The 20,791-nt window shown below is 43.1% G+C and overlaps 1 protein-coding gene across 2 annotated transcripts in view; it reads right to left on the bottom strand.

Moving 5' to 3' along the window:
* The window catches only part of CFTR (CF transmembrane conductance regulator), a 142,963-nt gene that overhangs the window by 92,334 nt on the left and 29,838 nt on the right, over window positions 1-20,791 (bottom strand). For both annotated transcript variants that reach the window (XM_030549072.1, XM_030549073.1), the window contains 6 exons: window positions 19,752-19,915; window positions 18,488-18,613; window positions 9,353-9,599; window positions 6,906-6,998; window positions 6,050-6,226; window positions 3,309-3,500 (listed from right to left, as the gene is read on the bottom strand). In XM_030549072.1, coding sequence (XP_030404932.1) covers window positions 3,309-3,500; window positions 6,050-6,226; window positions 6,906-6,998; window positions 9,353-9,599; window positions 18,488-18,613; window positions 19,752-19,915 — 999 coding nt within the window. The remainder of the gene's footprint in view (window positions 1-3,308; window positions 3,501-6,049; window positions 6,227-6,905; window positions 6,999-9,352; window positions 9,600-18,487; window positions 18,614-19,751; window positions 19,916-20,791) is intronic.

Here is a 20,791-nt window from a genome sequence, read left to right as displayed (position 1 = left end):
ACTCATGTGGTGTCCCTGCCTGGAAACTCCCTGCTAATAGACTAAGCCTGTAAGTAGCAGTATGTTGCAGAATGAACTATGAATGTTGCAGAATGGTTATTCTTGGTCTGTTAAGGGCCTGATCCAGTGCCCACTGAAGTCAATAGGAAGCACTGGTTGAAGGGATCAGGACTAAAAGTGCTTTACCCTGCTTATAAAGTTTGTCATCCAGTCAAGGAACAAACATTTCTATCTCAAATCATGAACAGCAAATTAGACTAAGATATAGTTGAAGTAAATATTTTGCAAGCAGTCCAATTTTCCTCCTTCCTTCTCAGGAATTAGTGTCACATTGCTACCACCATCAACCTTTCTGAGATTATGAAAAACCATGAAGAACACTCTTCTCTGGATATGCTCTCCTTCCCTACATCATCCTTTCCTGAATAATAGTCTGTGCCACGTCCCCTGTTCTCAAAAGGGCTCCTTAATCTGAGTCACAATGTGCGAAGAGACTGCATTTTCTGAGCAACAGATCACCAGGGCCTACCTCTAGCAAAGGACTGGGTTGTGATGACAAAGCTACACCATTAGTGTCCATGTTAGAGCTGGCTCCTGGTATCTGCATGGGCCCTGAACAGTTCACATGATGGCTTATTTCTCCCTCCTTTGCTTTGATAGTTATTACTTCATTTGTAATTCCCTTTACAGGTCATTAGTTTCCTTGGTCATTGTGTGCACTAACACAACAACCTTGGCACAGAGGCTGTTATGGGCTTGTGCACATGCAACTGCCCACAATTGCTAGTTTTGTCTGTGCAATAACTGTTGTGAATGCCAACAAATGATAGAAAGTGGGGGACTGGCACAGAGTTCATGAATACTTACACTAATAGAGCTGAAATTTCTTCCCTCTGGGGAAACAAACTTTTAGTTGTCATTGAAATCTTGCACAGGAAATTTTGAGTTTCCTGCTGAAAATGGGAGTTATGGTGCCTCACGGAAGTTGTAGTTTGATCCTTGTGTCCTCATTTTCCTCTGTGGACAGGTACCCCAGCTGGATAACATCTCCCATAATACAACAGACAGTCTCCCCTTTTTAGTGAGGGGAAACTATGCAACTTGGAATCTCTGACTGTGTTGCTCTGTGGGGGATGTGATCCAGCTGGGATCCTGGCCCATAGGGGAGAATGGGGAAACAAAGAGCAAACTGCAATAACCATTGTTGGCCACAATCTTTTTTTTGCTTTTTGGGAAATATTTAAACAAAAATAATTTTCAATGGCAAGCAAAAAAGTCATTAGCCTAAAACCCACTTTTCTGTCAAAGAATATTTTAAGGAAAATTTGCAGCCAGGCCTTCACATAAATCCTTTGTGTGAATGTGGCAAGAAAAAACTAAACTGAAGTCTGAATTCACTCTATCAAACTATATAGTGGCCTAACTTTTCTAGCAGTGATGTCTCAAGGAAGGCCAGACTCAAATGCCAAAAAGGGCAAAGTTTAAAACAGGAAGGGAACCTTTTTTCTATCAAGGGCCACTGACCCAGAGAAAAAAATCAATTGCGGGCCACATACAGACCTGCAGAGGGGCATGGAGGGTCGGGGCTTCCCCCAGCAGCGGAGTGAACTGGCACTCATGGTGGGGATGGGGGGACAGTGCAGAGGCTTGGAGTTTCCCCTAGGCTCCAGGATGAGGCCAGAAATGAGGGATTCAGGGTGCGGGAGGGGACTCCAGGTTGGGGCAGGGGACTGGAGTGTGGGAGGAGATAAGGAATCCAGTGTGGGCTCTGGGATGGGGCTGTGAATGATGGGATTAGGGTGCAGGAAGGGGTTCCGGGCTGGAGCCAAGCGCTTTGGACTGCAGAGGGGGTGCAGGATCTGGGAGGGGGTTCCGACCTGGAGCAGGAGATGCGGGCTCCCATTAAGTGGCATTTACCTCAAGTGGCTCCTGGTTGGCAGCACAGCAGGGCTAAGGCAGGCTCTATGTCTGCCCTGGCTCTATGCTGCTCCCAGAAGCAACTACCATATCCAGCCCCTAGGCAGAGGGGCCAGAGGGCTTTGCACTGTGCCCACAGACACTGCCCTTGCAGCTCCCATTGGCCATAGCTGGGGGCAGGACCAGCGCACTGAGCTTTCCTCAGTTCCCTGATCACTGCTTCACCTAGGGGCTGCACGGACATGTCAGCCACTTCTGGGAGCTGCGCGGAGCCAAACAGACTTAACTTCTTAGCGACCCCAGCTTCCCCCTTCAGCGGGGCGAGCCAGTGCTCATGGCTCCAGCTCCACGGGGCGCGTCCAGGCTCAGGGCTTCCGGCCCATGGTGTGTAGACTTGCCATGGGCCAGATGAAATGAAGCAGCGGGTAGGATCCGGCCTGCAGGTTCCCCATCCCCTGGTTTAAAATATCCTAAAATTCTCTAATCCTGATGGCTTAGCTCCTTCTAACTCCAACTCTAGTCCCATCCTCTCCAGCAGAACCCAAGGCCCCGTGTCTTTAATCATAATCACTCCTTTGGCATTGTAACTTCACAATTTAGCTGGAATAAAAATATCATGTGACTAGAGAACCCAATCATGCAGTGATAACAAACCCACATGGTTAAATTTGCTTACATGATGTGTTATCTGAGCAATTACAAATAAGTTACAAACAAAGCTAAAATACTGACCTCTTCTAGCTGACAGCAAGTAATTTGTGAGAGTCACTTGCTAAAGTGATCACAGTAAATAGTACATTCAGTTGCAGTCATTTGAGTGGGCTGGGCAGAAATCATTTGAAGGCATCTTCCCCTTTTTCTCCCCTTCCTATTTGTCTGGAAGGAATCTCTGCTCCAGTAATCCCATTTGCCTTTGGTATGCTAGAAACAGCAACTTAATTGTGATTCTTGTGACATGACAATGGTACTTGTGACAGCAGTGAGAGAAAGCGCCTATGTGAGAGGATGTGTACCGCCCATCCACTAACTAGCTAAAGAAGGGTTAATCCCTGCTCTCCAAGTAATGCAGCTACCACAGCTTTCCATCTTCTGTGCAGAGACTGCCTTGAGTGAAGCCATGAGGGGAGAGCAGCTGGCTCCACTGGAGGGAACTGTCCTATCCAGAGGTGTAAAAAGAAGAGTCAGTGATGCATAAACCTATGAGGTACATCCTCTTCTTGAACAAAGGCATACCCTGACTGTAAGAAGCCCTTGCTGAGTTTTCTGAATTGACCATGGCTGCAGGATATCTGCTTAGTTCAACTCCATACCCTGGATTGTTGAGTCCCCAATCTGATTAGAGTCATGTGACCTATCATAAATCATAAGAGAATTTTTATTTTAAGACTGACCTCTTCTAGTTGACAGGCCTTGATGACACTCTTATATCTGTATTCATCATAAGACACACCAAAGATTATGTTTTCTTTGATTGTTCCAGGCATGATCCAGGAAACTTGTGGAGAAAAGGAAATCCTTCCACTGTGCTTGATTTTACCTTCTGAAGGCTCCAACTCTCCCATTATCAACATCAAGAGAGAAGTCTGAAAATAATAAACAGTTAATGTATCAGATCTACACAACTGTAACAGATGCTCAGCATATGCAAGTCATCTTAATAAATAGCTTGTACTCTATTACGATGTATTCATCCTGTGCAGAGAGTCCATATAAGCACCTATCCAACACCAAACTGTATTTATTTGAGGCTTTGGTGGTGCATAGGGCCCTGTAAAGGCTTCTAAACTGGGATGAATTTCATTCTCAGTAAATGAGGACAGTAGTGTATAATGCCATGTAGCTATTCTAGTATAGCAGCTGAGAATTCTGCATTCTGGTCAGCTGGCAAACTGAACTGAGCAGATCTTTGGCTAAGAAACAAAGATCAAAACAGCTTAGACCAGTGCAGTAAAACTAACAGTGGCATATAAGAGAGACATTTTTTTCAAATTTATTTACCAGTGAGACAGTTTCATTTGGGCATACACATAACAGTTTGCATGAGCAATTGTGGTAGCTGCTTGATGTCTTGCATAGTTCAGCTCCACATCCTGTGTTATTGGGTCCCTCCACCTGCCTTAAGTCATGCGATGGTTGCACAGGCACATTTTAGATTCAGGCCTGAGTGATTTAAATGTGTGAGTGTGTGTGTGTGAGAGAGAGTGAGTGTGAGTGGGAGGAGGTTATTATTCAATTTTGACATCACCAGTTATTTCGTTTAATGTCTTCCTCTATCCCACAACACAATGCAAAATGTGTTGCTTTTCATTAATAGTAGAAGTCGCATGCAGGCTCAGAAATCTTTCCACCTGTGTAGCCTTGAAAAGTGTAACTTCTCTGTGGATGTTTAATTATTCACATAGGCAACTCAGTTTGATCTGATTTTTCCTCTGTAACTTAACTCAGCCACATGAATTCATGACATAAGTATGGCTAGTGTTTCGTATTTCTCTTCATAAAAGAATTGATTGTAATTTCAATACTGACATGTTATAATTTCAAAGTTAATCAGTAGCTAGTAGTAACCTTGCCTACACAGTGTTGGCTACCTGATCAAAGAACAGAACTGAGAAATAAAAGGAAATATATGTTACAAGAGGCACGCTAATGGTATTCTTATCACTAATAAATAATCAGCATAGCTGGGACTTGGTGGCCAAAAACTCCATAAATCTTCTTAAGTCACAATTTTATGGTGTGAAGTTCAGAGGAAGTTTGACAGATAGTAAAATATTCCTGGAGAATCTTGTGTGGTATATCATTCCCCTGTCCCAGAAGCTCAGTTCTCCAAAATGCCTGCTTCACCAGGTTAAACACTAGGTCCAATATTTCACAGGATTAAGCATTTAGAGTGTTTCACACATCCAGCATCTACCGGGTTGCTTTAATCCTATGTCTCTAATATAACTTCTAATTTGCTCAAAATAAAGTGTCTGCTGGTAAAACACTCCTAAAAAGTTGTCACACTTCTGCGGTTTTCCAAGTCCAGAAAAATGCCTTTTGCAGATACCAATTATAGACAAAAATAACGTATATTCTGTTTCTGTGGTTCATGGGTTTTGGTTATACCTTGATGAGCCAATAATAACTTTAGCCAAAAGAAGGACAATAAGGATTAAATTCCTAAATTCTTGTTTAATAGATTATTGTTTTAAGTAACTCAAGGAAATGGATTCTCTAGATGAAGACTATCATTGAGGGCAATTGTCCACTGAAACAATTTACTAAGGGTTGTGGCAGATTCTTCATCAATAGTAATTTTTAAATCAAGACAATGTTTTTTTTCTAAAAGATATATATATATTCTAGTTCAAACAGGGATTATTTCAGGAAAGTTCTACAGCCTGTGTTATACAGGAGGTCAGACTAGATGATCGCAGTGGTCCCTTCTGGCCTCAGAATCTGTGAAACCATATTTTATTTAAATTGTTAGTTTAAGATTATAAATACTGGATCAAGGGGAATAACCACATTAGACCAAAAGTGACTGGAATAGTATGTTAAAATTGTTCTTCTGTTAGTTTCTGAGGAAAATGTTGTGTCCTTGCTTTACATACAGTCAAAAACACCGCCAGTAACTTTTTCATAGTTGCATTTTATTATGCCTAGTCTACAATGCAATTCCCACTGGTATCAATACTTAAAAATAATGCTTGAGATTGAAGCTGATGGGAGTTTTTCCACTGACTTCAATGGATCAAGGATTTTAACCAGTAAATATAATAACAGAAAATCAGGACTGGATAAAAAACAATTATCTAACTAGTGTCTGTCTTAGGAATACAATATCTGAGGTTGTATTTACTTGTATATGGCCTATCTATCTATCTATCTATATACACACATACATACACACAGTCTAGTATATTGCCCTAGCATGAAAAATACAATAGAAGTCCTTTGGCCGTTCCATTCAAACTAGAGGCTTTGACATAGCTTAGGCAGAGAGCATAGCATGGGAAGAAGATAATCGGGTATGTTGCAATAAATTAATACCATATTATAGTTAAAACAAGAACAATTTAATCATATTATAAAACACTTTTACCAAACAATATTTTATATTTTATCAGGGAGGTAGAAATTGGAATACCTTGCCTGCCCCAGTAGATCCAGAAACAGTTAACAGCTCTCCTTTCTCAATTTTAAAGTTGATATCTTTAAGAACAGGAGTTCCATGAAGTGGAAAGTTACTAAAGAGGAGATTATCATCATTGCTGGAAACTTTTCTGCTCCCCTGCTTTGCTTTTATAAATATCTCCCCAATTCCCTGCAAAAACATTAGACAGGCAATAAATAGAAGACAGACATATGCAGATACGTATACAATATTGTAGAGCTATATTTTTTTTTAATCCAGGTAAGAAAAGTATGCACTTACTCTAACATTTGTTTTCTTAGATCTACATGATTTCATTATTACATTTTTAAAATAATAAATTTATTAATGATCTTTACAATAAACTTGGCTTTTTGCTAAAGTTGGAGCGATAAGTGCAGGCACCTTTAACTTTGCTGTTTTTTCCAGCGTCAATACAGCTTTGGAGACTGATACCAGCATGGGAGCAGAATCAATCGGGAATAAGCAGTGAGATGCTGCCAAAATGCAAACAAGTGCTTCCTCCAAAATTTCCATCTTGGCGTAATTTGACATGTTTAAATGTGATTTTCTCAAGGTAGCACACTTTCTCACCCATCACAGGCCCCAGAAAGCAGTCTTTCCTAATAGAGGTGGGCAGCCAACGGAGAGAGCAAGTTTTCCCTAACTAAGGGATTGGTCAACAGACAATGCTAAACTAGGGCAGGGGCCCTGGGATTAGAGCAGATGATCCAGAAAAAGGTTGTGGGGTTTTATTTTTGTTTTGTTTTATTCTATGTAATTAATGGGAAAAAATCTGAAATTAAAAAAATATTTTTAGTAATTTTATTTTTTTTGTTTAAGTTCTAACCTCATCCCAGAAGGCTGTTACTTTTTCCAGCTCAACACCAGTTGTTGTTAAATTATACTCCAGAGTTTTATATTCTTCTTTTTGCAAGAAATCCTGTAGGTGCAATGACAATAGATTACAGCAAAGGGTATTAGACTACACCCTGACACACAAACAGATAATACACAGCACAGGTAACCAGTGCATTTATATCAACTTCAGCAGCATTAGCAGGTATTCAGTCTTATCATTGTATTTTTGTGTTCTAGTGCAAAGGAGATGAATATATTTTGTGTGTAGTGTGTTTCCTTATCTGTTGGAAGCACAAGGAAGTTGCTTGTGAAGATGGAGACTCTGTCACCACCAGTGGAAATGTAGTGTATGGGCATCAGAGTCTGATTAAGAGTGATTATAAAAACTTGGTATATCCTTGGTTTTAAGGGCTTACGTTGGGCAATGTCATGCAACCAGTCAACATCCTTGTTCAACAAATAGTTTGAAATATTGGTAAGCAAAGAAACAAACCACTTATCTGTTCTTTCTCACTTACCCCATGATTGCAAAAAAATTGAGTCAATTAGCAAAGTATTTCCACCAACAAGGAAAGTTTTGTATAACAGATCTTTGCTATTGCAGTTTTAAGGTTGTATAATTAAAATGGCAGAAGTATTTGTAGGACTAGAGTCTTAGGCACCTACATTTATTCTTTAGGTAATACCTATATGGTGATTTAGGCAAGGACAGCTTCGCTCCCTGTCAGCCAGACAGATAAGGGTTGCCAGCTGTCTAATCACACAAACTCAAACACCCCTGCCGCATCACCTGCCCTGCTTCTGCCCAGAGGCCCCACCCCTGCCCTGCCCCTTTTCTGAGGCCCTGCCCCACTCACTCCATCCGCTCTCCCTCTGTCTCTCTCTCTCCTCCACCCTCACTCACTTTCACCAGGCTGTGACAGGGGGTTGGAGTGCAGGATGGGGTGCGGGCTCTGGGCTGAGAGGTAGGGCCGATAAGTTCGGAGTGTGGGAAGGGACTCTGGGCTGAGCCTGGCACAGGGAGTTAGGGTTCAGGAGGAGGTGCAGCATGCAAGCTCTGGGAGAGAGTTTGGGTGCAGGAGGGGGCTGGGGTAGGGGGTTGGAGTGCAGGAGGGGGTGCAGGCTCCAGTCGGGAGGCGCTTACCTCAGGCAGCTCCTGAGTGGTGGCACAGCAGGGCTAAGGTGGGCTCCCTATCTGTCCTTGCCCCGTGCCACTCCCAGAAGTGGCCCCTGTGGGGGGAGGGGACTCTGCACACTGCCCACACATGCAAGAACTGCCCCCACAGCTCCCATTGGCCACACTTTGGCCGATGGGAGCTGCAGAGTCAGCACTGGGGATGGGGGCAGCACACAGCACCGCCCACCCCTCACCCCAAGGGGCCGCAGGGATGTACCAGCCACTTTCTGGGGCAACATGGAGTCAGGGCAGGCAGGGAGCCAGCCTTAGCCCCACTGTGCCAACAGACTTCAGCAGCTAAAATCTTCAAGTTCAGCTTTAGGAGTCTCCAGGAGATAGGGCCCGATTCCAGAAGGCAACCCTACAGACAGACCGTTAAATACTTCCTGCCCTGGTCCAGTGTGGGGTTTGTCCTTTCTGTCATAGATCTGTATCTCAAACACTGCAGTTTAGATTTGATCCTTTGCAAAGTGCAGAGATCAGACCAGCATGAAATCCAGATCAGAGTTACCCCTGTCCAGCCCTCTTTTGTCCCTGGTCCTCTCTTTCTCCCATCCCCTACTCAACTCAAACAAACAAAAAGCCAGTTTAGGACTGTTCTAATCCCATATTATGATTCAGGTCTATTTATAAGTACTAGCTCACACATTCTTATCACATTAATTATAAACGTATTAAATAACTAACAAAAAAAATTGAGTGAGCTGATGAGATTTGGACAAAAAAAACTATAAGAATTCCAAGGGAGAGCTGAAACAGCATTTTTAAGTGATCCATCTCATAAGACCCCATCTTGAATTCACTGCACACATCCAAAACTACTGTTGACATCAGTGGGTGTTTGAGGTATGCAAGGATTGCCCCTTGTCATGTTTAAATTCTGCTGAAAGATTTATTCTACAGGCAAGAGACAATAACTTGGACATGCTTCCCTTTTAAACAGTGTGGTTCTGAGGTGACTTTAGATCAGAAAATCTTTTTCATATATATATATATATATATATATATATATATATATACACACACACACACACACACACACACACACACACACACACACACACACACACACACACTGACTGGGGAACTATATGCAAAATGCTGAGACTTACAACATTTAATGAAGTTCCATAAAAGCAATTCATGTTATATGATGAAAGAGCATCAATGCTGTGTGCTTTTGATGATGGATTGACAAAATAAGGTACTATAAAGGATTAGATTTTGTAGCTGGAAGGATATTTGTTTATGTACAGTACCTGTATTTTGTTGATTGCTCCAAGAGAGTCATACCATGTCTGCACAGCCCAGGGGAACTGCCTAGTGATTGTCATTCGAAGAACAATGCAGAATGAGATGGTGGTAAATATTTGTCGGAGGATAATTCCATGCTCCAGCGCATAGGGAAGCACAGCCAAAAACACCACAAAAAAACCTGAGAAGAAGAAGGCTGAACTGTTGAAATATCTCACATATGCAGCTTTTCGGGTCAGTTTCAGTTCAGCTCTGTCAAAAAAAGAAGTGTAAAGATTCATTGCTCATAGTGACAGAAAGGTGGGTGAAAAATTTAGTGACATAGGCTTAACTATGTGTCCATGTTTGTGATTACTTTCCAAGACTACTGAAGAAGTGACCCAGTTCCTACTATTAGGGTGAAAACTTAAGGGAAGGGAAGCAGATACACTTATGCAACTCCCACTGGCATTTCTCAGGGCATAATTTTGCCCACTAAGTCTATACTCTGTCTTCATATAAAATACTCCAACATCTAGCAGAACAGATTTTAAAATGGACAGGGCATAACAATTTTTTTTCTGGGGCTGTGGGTATATTCAAATGTATCTTTCTGTAACTCAGAAACAGGATTCTCCTGTTGCCCTGACCTATTAGTAACTGTTGGAGCCATACCGACTGCTGCAGATTAATTAATATTGAGTGGTAGGTGTGTCTCACTTTATATTCAGGACTGAATATAAAGGAGGTGAAATAGTCATCTGGTAGCGTGAGCGTGTGAAATGGACGGGTCCTGAAAGAAGACACCCTAGAGCAGCAAGCCAAGGCTAGGGGTTATGTAGTGTTATTTTGGCATTACCTTTTTGTTAATAAAACTAGACTGTAGGAGAGGTGAGGTAAGCTATAAACAAGGGTATATCTTTTGTTTGGAGATGGACAAGGATTCAAGCCTTCACTCCCAGTGATGCTTGCTATTTCTATAAACACTTTCTCTTTGGCAATGATATACCATGCAACTAACCTTACCTGCCCATCAGAAATTTATGTTCAGAAAAACTCCTGTTCTTGCAATTGCACCTTTACCATTTCTACTTCTTTCCAGGCTATCTCAACCCAAGTGTGTGTGCTCTCAAATATTTCCAGAGAAAAGGCACCTGCATGTTAATCAACTGGAGTGTACAAAGTTTGATGTAAAAGCATCATAGGAAAAATGTAAATATGTTTTCATTGAAAACATGACAATAGGATTCAGAAAACATTTCAAGAAACCAGCATCTGATTAAGAAGTCAATGGACTCTTCACAAGAGATGTGAGTGCAATGTAGGCAAATGAGAGCCATGTTGCAGATGAGAGATCTGCAGTGCAGGCAGGGACAGGAAATTTTTTTCTGGGAATTTATGCTTTGAGAGTAATTGATCTATTCTGAGAAGCTGGTGTTGGATATTAAGCACGAAGCAAGCCTGAAAATCTTAGCAAAATATTTGCTTGTTGTGTTTTTAACACAAGCCTGATCAAAGTCATAGGTGAATACAGACAAAAAGTTGGATATAGAACCCAACAATACAAACTGCTCTCTTTTGTCTTGGGCCTAGCTCTGAAGTCCTTACTGAGTCAGATCAAACTTGCTGCTTTGGAAATGCAGGTAAACTCACAAAAATAGGCTCAATTCCTTTCCCTCTGACAAAATGTGAACCAAGCAGCAGCATCTCCTGTTCCCTCAGACTCCTAAAATCATGTACAGCTAGAGTTAAATTCACAAAGAAACATGGGAATGCTCAGTGTCATCATGCCTAACTTTTAAGTGCGTAGAAAAATCACCAGGATTCACAAAGCTGGGGTTGGGTGCCTAGACTCCCTGTACAATGAGAGACAGGTGCCTTAGAATGGGATTCGCAAAAGCCAGCATTTCAGGCAGCTCCCTGCCTAAACTAGCAAATGGAGCTGCCAGACTAAGAGGTGTGTGCTAAGCCCCACTCATCTCTTGGAGACAGTCACCTAAGTCTTTGCTGCAGGAAGGCATCTCCCTCTGCTTGGGATTCTCAGCTGCCAGCCCTCTCTTGACATTTGGTGCCTATGCTGTTTTTGCAAGAAGCAGTGTGGCAGGAAGGAGGGATTCCTCATAACTTTTAGCCAGTAGTTAGATTTCTCATCTGTGATGTGGGAGACCTGCACTTCAAGCCCCCTCTCCACCTGGGAGGGAGAAAGATTTGAACAGGGATCTGTCACCTCTCAGGTGAGTTCACGGGGTTATGGGATAGTCTGACGCTGGACTCCCTCACTCTCTCCTGTTGAAGGGTGCACTGCAGCTCAATAATGAAAGGATTGTTGGGCCAGAGAGAGAAGGGAAGAATGCTCTCAGGGCTAGGCTACAGAGTCAGTCATGTGAGAGGGATGGGAGACACAGGGCCAGTCCTCTGATACAATGACTTTTTAAAAGTATCAGAGGGGTAGCCGTGTTAGTCTGGATCTGTAAAAGCAGCAAAGAGTCCTGTGGCACCTTATAGACTAACAGACATTTTGGAGCATGAGCTTTCGTGGGTGAATACCCACTTCGTCAGATGCATGTAGTGGAAATTTCCAGGGGCAGGTATATATATGCAGGCAAGCTAGAGATAATGAGGTAGTTCAATCAGGGAGGATGAGGCCCTGTTCTAGCAGTTGAGGTGTGAAAACCAAGGGAGGAGAAACTGGTTCTGTAATTGGCAAGCCATTCACAGTCTTTGTTTAATCCTGAGCTGATGGTGTCAAATTTGCAGATGAACTGAAGCTCAGCAGTTTCTCTTTGAAGTCTGGTTCTGAAGTTTTTTTGCTGCAGGATGGCCACTTTAAGGTCTGCTATAGTGTGGCCAGAGAGGTTGAAGTGTTCTCCTACAGATTTTTGTATATTGCCATTCCTAATATCTGATTTGTGTTCATTTATCCTTTTCCGTAGAGACTGTCCAGTTTGGCCGATGTACATAGCAGAGGGGCATTGCTGGCATATGATGGCGTATATTACATTGGTGGACGTGCAGGTGAATGAACCGATGATGGTGTGGCTGATCTGGTTAGGTCCTGTGATGGTGTCGCTGGTGTAGATATGTGGGCAGAGTTGGCATCGAGGTTTGTTGCATGGATTGGTTCCTGAGCTAGAGTTACTATGGTGCGGTATGCAGTTACTGGTGAGAATATGTTTCAGGTTGGCAGGTTGCCTGTGGGCAAGAACTGGCCTGCCACCCAAGGCCTGTAAAAGTGTGGGATCATTGTCCAGGATGGGTTGTAGGTCCCTGATGATGCGTTGGAGAGGTTTTAGCTGGGGACTGTATGTGATGGCCAGTGGAGTCCTGTTGGTTTCTTTCTTGGGTTTGTCTTGCAGTAGGAGGCTTCTGGGTACACATCTGGCTCTGTTGATCTGTTTCCTTATTTCCTCATGCGGGTATTGTAGTTTTGAGAATGCTTGGTGGAGATTTTGTAGGTGCTGGTCTCTGTCTGTGGGGTTAGAGCAGATGCGGTTGTACCTCAGTGCTTGGCTGTAGACAATGGATCGTGTGATGTGCCCGGGATGGAAGCTGGAGGCATGAAGGTAGGCATAGCGGTCGGTAGGTTTTCGGTATAGGGTGGTGGTAATGTGACCATCACTTATTTGCACCGTGGTGTCTAAGAAGTGGACCTCCCGTGTAGATTGGTCCAGGCTGAGGTTGATGGCGGGGTGGAAGCTGTTGAAATCGTGGTGGAATTTTTCCAGAGACTCTTTCCCATGGGTCCAGATGATAAAGATGTCATCGATGTAGCGTAGGTAGAGAAGGGGCATGAGTCGACGAGAGCTGAGGAAGCGTTGTTCCAGGTCAGCCATAAAAATATTGGCATATTGTGGGGCCATGCTGGTGCCCATAGCTGTGCCACTGGTCTGGAGATATATATTGTCATTAAATTTGAAATAGTTGTGTGTGAGGATAAAGATTGAACTGATTGAACTACCTCATTATCTCTAGCTTACCTGCATATATATACCTGCCCCTGAAAATTTCCACTACATGCATCTGATGAAGTGGGTATTCACCCACGAAAACTCATGCTCCAAAACGTCTGTTAGTCTATAAGGTGCCACAGGACTCTTTGCTGTTTTTAAAAGTACTTATCCGCAGGGGAACATTCTTCAACATGAGAGACTGAGGAAGCCCCAGATCAGATTAGCACATAGCCCAGTGACTAGAGGTCTCACCTGAGAAGTGGGAAACCCCCATTCAAATCCCTTTTTCCCTTGAGGTGGAGGGGGAATTTGAACTGGGGATCTCCCACATGACAGGGGAGAAACCTAGTCACTGTGCTAAAAGTTATGCAGGAGATTTGGTAAGCAAGCTCTCAGCCCACCTACTGGATCAGGCCCCACAGGTGAGTTAGGCAAGAAGCACCTATCTTACCCCAGTTTCTGCATCACTCTGGGGCTTAAGTGTCCAGATGCTTGGCCTGGGGCTGCAGTGTGCATGCTCACAGGCAAAAACATAGGATCCTAGGGAAATTTTTACTGCAAAAAGGGTTCAGCAGCATCTGAGAGGGGGATTATGAATCCCAGTGGAGCCTTATTCTGAGATTTAGACACCTAAAATGGAAGTTGGGCACCTAACTCCTTTTGTCACTTTAACCCCTAATCTCTATAAATTAGGAGCCTGCAGTTTTGAGCAGCATGGCTGGGCAGGGATAGAGAGTGGCTGAAATAAGTCACTTACCAAGGTGTTATCCCCTACAAAGCCCAAGATTATTCCCACAATGATAGTTGTCAGAAATCTCTCACATGGCATCTTACTCCCCTGTCAAATTTGCCCAGAAGGGGCCTTGGGCCAGGCATGCTTGAGAAACCAAAAGAAGTATGACTCTTAAAGGAGTCATTTTACCACAGTTGATGGGCAGGGAGGTCCAGAACCTGATAGAGAGGGACTCAGCCCCTGAGCTAATGTTCTGAAAAGGGTAGAATTTCTCTACAACTCCTTGCCAGCAAGAAGCATCACACCCCTACCCGTTCTGTAGTGGGAAAACCTTGTCCAGAATGATTTGGAGGAAATTCAGGAACTTTCCCAGTTTTCTAGCCTTTCTATGGCAGGAGAGTAGGATTTGGCCCTCTGTCCTTATTGAGATAAAATTCTTACTGAGGGCAGGGATTGGGCCCATTATCTTCATGTGGATTTAACAGCAACAGGGAGCTGAGGCTATTTCCTTCTAGCTATGTTAGGTTTTGTACATCTTTCTTAGTGATGGCATCCATAGAAAATGGAAAATTTAGATCAACTGGTATGCTGCTTTAGAGAACTGCCAGCAGAAGAGACCCTTTTATAAAAGTTTTTAGCAAACATAAGTTTGTCAAGTACAGCAAAAATACAAAGAGTCAAAGAATGGAGAGGAAAAGAGGAAGGGGGGGAGGGAGGGAGAAGAGAAGCATCAGGGATTAAAGTGAAAAGGAGGAAACTAAATTCCTAGGAAAAACCTGAATTTGGGGGTGGGATGCGGGAAAGAAGTATATAACACAAAAAACACTGCTTTGTAGGTATGTAGAAAAAAAAAAACCCTCTAGGACTATGTGAAACACATTAGAGAACAACAGTTTCTTATCTCCTTGTGCTAAACTGCAAGGAGCTTTCTGATAGCAGTGTCATAATATGGTAGAAATAGGCACCCTTTACTGCACTATTTCAACCTTAGATGTCTGAGTTTAATCATTCAGTGAATATACGTCATCACAGATGTTTCTCGTCACTGGATCTCCCAGGATCTTTAGTAATAGGAATTCTGTGTCTCTAGAAGCTCACTAACCTTTTAAAATCCAAAATGGTTTGGAACAAGCTTGCCTGGGAGACTACCTGTGTTTTCATATCCTATTGAAACAGTTGTAAAAAGCATAATGCCAAAATTGCCTTGTTTTATATGAAAGGGGACTGCTCAAAAGATTGTGGTGATGATTTTTTTTTCCTATGAGGGCACCTGAATTTTTAGAATTCACTTCCTCTCTTGCTCTGCCAGAGCCCAGAATTTTTTTTTAAGCTGTCAGGACATCTTGATTTGTTACAGAGGCCATGCCACTTCTCTGGCATTTCATGGATGTGTAGACGTGTTGTTCAGATGCCTGTTGTGGAGGAGATTTACCATTAATATGAACTCATCTGTGTCTTTAAGGCACAGCCCGTGTTGGTGGCAGTGCAGAGCCATATCATTCCAGAGGATCGTGCCTACGCTACACACTTTCAAGGTAGCTAGCACTGTTGGCTGGTGTGTAGATGAACAGGTAAAGGCCCCATTTGCTGCTCTGTGGGGTGGCCAAAGAGGGAAGAAAGTGTATGTGAGGTAAGATGATTTCATGACATTTCTGCCATTTTCTCTTAAAGAAACGTCATACATAACTTAACAAAAGTTATTAAACCAATAGGGTTCTTTAAAAACTTAATAGGATCAATAAACCTGTAGAATATAATACAGAATAGCCTTTTTACAGATCTGTGCAACATTCAGTTGTAGGGATATACATCTCTGGCCTTGTCTACATCAGAAAGTTGCAGCGCTGGTGAGGGAGTTACAGCGCTGCAACTTTGAGAGTGTCCACATCTGCAGGGCATCACCAGCGCTGCAACTCCCTGTTTGCAGCGCTGGCCGTACTCCCGTTTTGTCTCGGGTGTAGAGGATCCAGCGCTGGTGATCCAGCGCTGGTAATGCAATGTAGACACTCACCAGCGCTTTTCTTGACCTCCGTGGAAGGAGGAAGCCTCTGGTAATCAAGCTGGTTTCCTTTCCCGGTTTGCTCTCTCGGTCCCGGAGCCAGCCAGCAAACCGCAGGGAAGGAGACCTGCTTGCTCGGGGTTCCGGGACCGAGAGAGCAAACCGGGAACGCCGCGGTTTGCTCTCTCGGTCCCGGAGCCAGCCAGCAAACCGCGGGGAAGGAGACCTGCTTGCTCGGGGTTCCGGGACCGAGAGAGCAAACCGGGAACGCCGCGGTTTGCTCTCTCGGTCCCGGAGCCAGCCAGCAAACCGCGGGGAAGGAGACCTGCTTGCTCGGGGTTCCGGGACCGAGAGAGCAAACCGGGAACGCCGCGGTTTGCTCTCTCGGTCCCGGAGCCAGCCAGCAAACCGCGGGGAAGGAGACCTGCTTGCTCGGGGTTCCGGGACCGAGAGAGCAAACCGGGAAAGGAAACCAGCTTCGCCGCGGTTTGCTCTCTCGGTCCCGGAACCCCGAGCAAGCAGGTCTCCTTCCCCGCGGTTTGCTGGCTGGCTCCGGGACCGAGAGAGCAAACCGCGGCGTTCCCGGTTTGCTCTCTCGGTCCCGGAACCCCGAGCAAGCAGGTCTCCTTCCCCGCGGTTTGCTGGCTGGCTCCGGGACCGAGAGAGCAAACCGCGGCGTTCCCGGTTTGCTCTCTCGGTCCCGGAACCCCGAGCAAGCAGGTCTCCTTCCCCGCGGTTTGCTGGCTGGCTCCGGGACCGAGAGAGCAAACCGCGGCGTTCCCGGTTTGCTCTCTCGGTCCCGGAACCCCGAGCAAGCAGGTCTCCTTCCCTGCGGTTTGCTGGCTGGCTCCGGGACCGAGAGAGCAAACCGCGGCGAAGCTGGTTTCCTTTCCCGGTTTGCTCTCTCGGTCCCGGAACCCCCCTTGAAGCCGCCCAACAGCGCTGCAGTGTGGCCACATCTAACACCACTTGCAGCGCTGGTTGCTGTAAGTGTGGCCACTCTGCAGCGCTGGCCCTATACAGCTGTACTAATACAGCTGTAACAACCAGCGCTGCAAAATTTTAGATGTAGACATGGCCTCTGTTCATTTCTTTAGTACTTACAGGGTGCGGCCCAAATCTCACAAGAACAACTCATGAGTTTTTGGCTCTATGATATCTAAGACCTAGCTTTGATTCAGCCTGGAACCTGAACCTCAGCCAACCCTAATTCAGATCTGGATCCAAACTCAGCCTCTCAGCCCATATTGAATCAAAATAGATTACAGGCACCATCATTTTCAAGGACTTCTCTGCACTGAAAGAAACAAGCGCTGCACTTTATGTGTTGCCTTTTAAAAGGCACAACATAAGCAGCTGAACAATAAGGATATGTTTGGGTAATAATATTATTTCATTCCTTTTATTTACATGAAATATGGTCCTTACATTTCTCTGTTCTTTTTTGTTATTTTCCCATCCACATGAAGCTTAATTCCTACTCTTTCTGTGGGACTAGATGCACTACTCCGATAGATTTGACACAAGAGTAACCCACTGGACCGCATGTGTTATGTCTCTTCCTCCCCATCATGCCCAATCTGTGCCGGTTATGAATCTGGTACAGCTCTCCTTAGGGAGCCTGGCTCTGTATCTCAAACTGTAGTGATTTATACTTTCAGCTCTGGAAGTTAAAATGGGCAGTTGCACAAAGATTTCCCAGATTATCACATTTATAAATTCAGTATGGCCACGTAAAGCAGGAGTACTTCTAACTCTTAAACATGACATGACCCCAACAGCCTTGTATTACAAGATTTGAAGGGGTCTTTAATGAAGTCCATGCAAAATAGCTACAGAGGATTCATACCTCTGCTTAAGAACTGGAAGAAAGCCTTGAATAATCATAAACACACACACACCATTTTTTTTTTGTAGGGTGAGGAATAGGTTAGCTAGAAACAAATACAAATGCTAGGATTGTCTTTACCTGTACCTGTTAAATGGTAACATTGAAAGTCAGAGTTACAAATAGCTAAGCAGTCAGGTCTTCTGATTATTTTTCCATAACCATGAAAGTTTTAGAGATTAAAAAACAGCTGTTTCCAAGCCCAGAAAGGGAGTTTTTCTGTGCATTCCTTTTATAATACATGAAACACCATCTGAGGGGGCTAGCTGCTTTATACAGCAAGATAGAAATAACAGACCAATGGACCATCTCCACTCATGCCCTGTCAGGAAGGGTTGCTTATATCAAATGCTTTGGAAAAAGCAAAAAACAGAACCACAAAACTTCCATAATGCACTTGATAAATTGGGGGGAAATGAAACCACAGTGAGGGAATGTTCCTCTCACCTGCTGCTGATGGCCCGTTTATGAACAATGAATATTTATGCGTCTTGTTTGCTAACTAATGTAACCATGGATGCTATTCATAGGCATCTAAGAATTTTAATCTTTTTTTAACCTTATAGAAATGAGACTGACGAATACACTTACTCTCGAAGGCTTTCAATCATTTTTTCCATTGCATCTTCCCAACAATAAGCTTTAACTGACTGTATGTTCTCAATTATTTCTGAAGTGATCACAAGTCTCTCATTTGTCTTTCCTCCCCTCCTGTCTCTGTAAAATAATAAGGCATTACATAATAATAGTGAACAATACTGTGCATTAAAAGACTAATAATTAATGCATTATGAAGAAAACAAACTCTAGGAAATATGACTCACAAAGCTGATAGTGAGTCTTAATATTTTATACAATTTCTCACTAGTTTCCACATATTAAAAACTTAATTTTTAATATTTACACACTCAATGTTAATAAATAAGACCCTGAAACTACATTCTTTGCACTCTCCAAATTCTGATTAAGAGGCAAGTGAAGTTCACAAGGAATGTAGGGTCATGCCTTCTCTGCCATTTTATGGGGCAAATTGTGCTCATTTTACTCATTTGTGACATATCAGTGGGAATTCCGGTGTAAGGTAAGTACAATTTGGCTTTGTGTATGTTCACAATAGTATCTTTTTATCTTCAGAATTCGATCTTATTTTTAAACATTGTTCATTAAGAAAAAGGGATTAAATTCAGCCCTGGATGAATGCCACTGTCTTCAAGGAGGAACCTCCATTGACTTTGGGGATGAATTTGGCTCAACGAACTTAACTAAAGTCATTAGTTAAAGACATAAAGCATCTTATTTCCTGTATTCTGATGTGTGTCCCCGCTCTCCCAATCTCCAGTTTGCTTTTTAATCTCCTTTTCTTCCATTATTTCCCTCTGACTTCCTCCATTTTTCTTTCAATTTTATTTATTTTATGAAGAGGCAAAAAAAAAGTTGAGATCTTGCTTTGCAAGGCAATGGCTATAAACACAGTTGCAAAGCAAACAACCAAAACCTATATAAATACCGATATTTGGAAACAGGACCAGATTTTGTGCTTATCAATGGAGTCCCATTGATTTCAGTCAGGAATATCCTCCATATGTGAAATAATCTTACAAATGAATCGTAAGACTACCAATTAATTAACTAGTTGATTAAAGAAACACATCACATTAGCCCAATAATATTTTTCTACTTTTCTCCAAGTTCGTCTATTGTGTTTTCTTTACTTCAGATATCTTTTCTGTAATCCTCTCCTCAGAAAAGCAGACTCTAACGGAGTAACATTTTTAAGTGAGGACCAGAAATCTCATAAAGCAATATGCCTTGTGAAAACATACAATTATTTAGAACATCTTTAAAATTTTGTCACCTGTACTTCATCATCTTTCGTCCTAGCCAGGCTTGGAAAAGGGCCATGATTATCAGAAAGGCAAATCCACAAAATGCTGAGGGCCCTAACATGTCCAACAGCAGTCCCATCAGTAGCACCACTTGTAAAGGTGCAATCCATACAAAATGAGCCAGTGCTAGCCCCTGCAAAAATCCACAGCAAAAAAACTCAGACAATATGAAAGAGAGAGGAGCTATTGAGGTGATACTCTGAACAATTTTCACAAAGAATAGGAAAAGAATTTCTAGTAGTAAAACAAGTTCACAGAGGAGATTTTGTGGTTCTGAGCACATAGCAATGTTAATTACACTGAGGACATACCAATGCATATATACATTCCATACATGAGCTTTGTTTTTTTCAAGGGACAAAGTTCAGTTCACAATTCTCCTCAAAGCTGTATAAATACAAGGTGAAATCCAGGCCCCATATAGGCCTGTAGAAGTTTTGCTATTGACTTCAAAGGGACCAGGATTCCTCCTTGCCCCCTCCCTTGTATGTTTTCAATCACTGCCAGATGAGACAAGATATATGAAAGAACCTATGAACAATTATTTAAATTGTTATGGAAAGAAACTTATTTTGTTGAAAGAGTGACTAAGACTGTATATGCAATTAATTCAAAGCAGCCTGCTCCCTATATGGTCATCTCCCTCGTTTGTTTTTCTTGGGATGGATTTAGGGCCAACTCCTGTAGTCCTGAGGGCCAAATAATGCCACAGATGATGCACAACCTGAGAAACCAAAAACCTCACAATCATTAGGCAATAATAGCTGGTACGTGCAGAGAGGGAGTGAGGGAGATGTACAAGCAGCATAGAATTCCCCTCTGTGGGTTGGCCAGCTCTATGGTTTTGGAAGCAGGGGCATGCAGGTGGGAGCAGTTGATGGGAGGGGGAGGGGATAGCTGATGCCTGCAGCATCCTGGCCCTAGAGACTAATAGCTATTTGCCATACACGATGTATGGTGGGGGTAAAAGTCAGTATCATACTAGTATTTGTATGACAGCATAGGTCCT

Source organism: Gopherus evgoodei, chromosome 1, assembly GCF_007399415.2.
Source record: "Gopherus evgoodei ecotype Sinaloan lineage chromosome 1, rGopEvg1_v1.p, whole genome shotgun sequence".
Taxonomy (NCBI): Eukaryota; Metazoa; Chordata; order Testudines; family Testudinidae; genus Gopherus; species Gopherus evgoodei.
The sequence above is the reverse complement of the archived record's forward strand: the minus strand, read 5'-3'. Positions and strand labels throughout refer to the sequence as shown.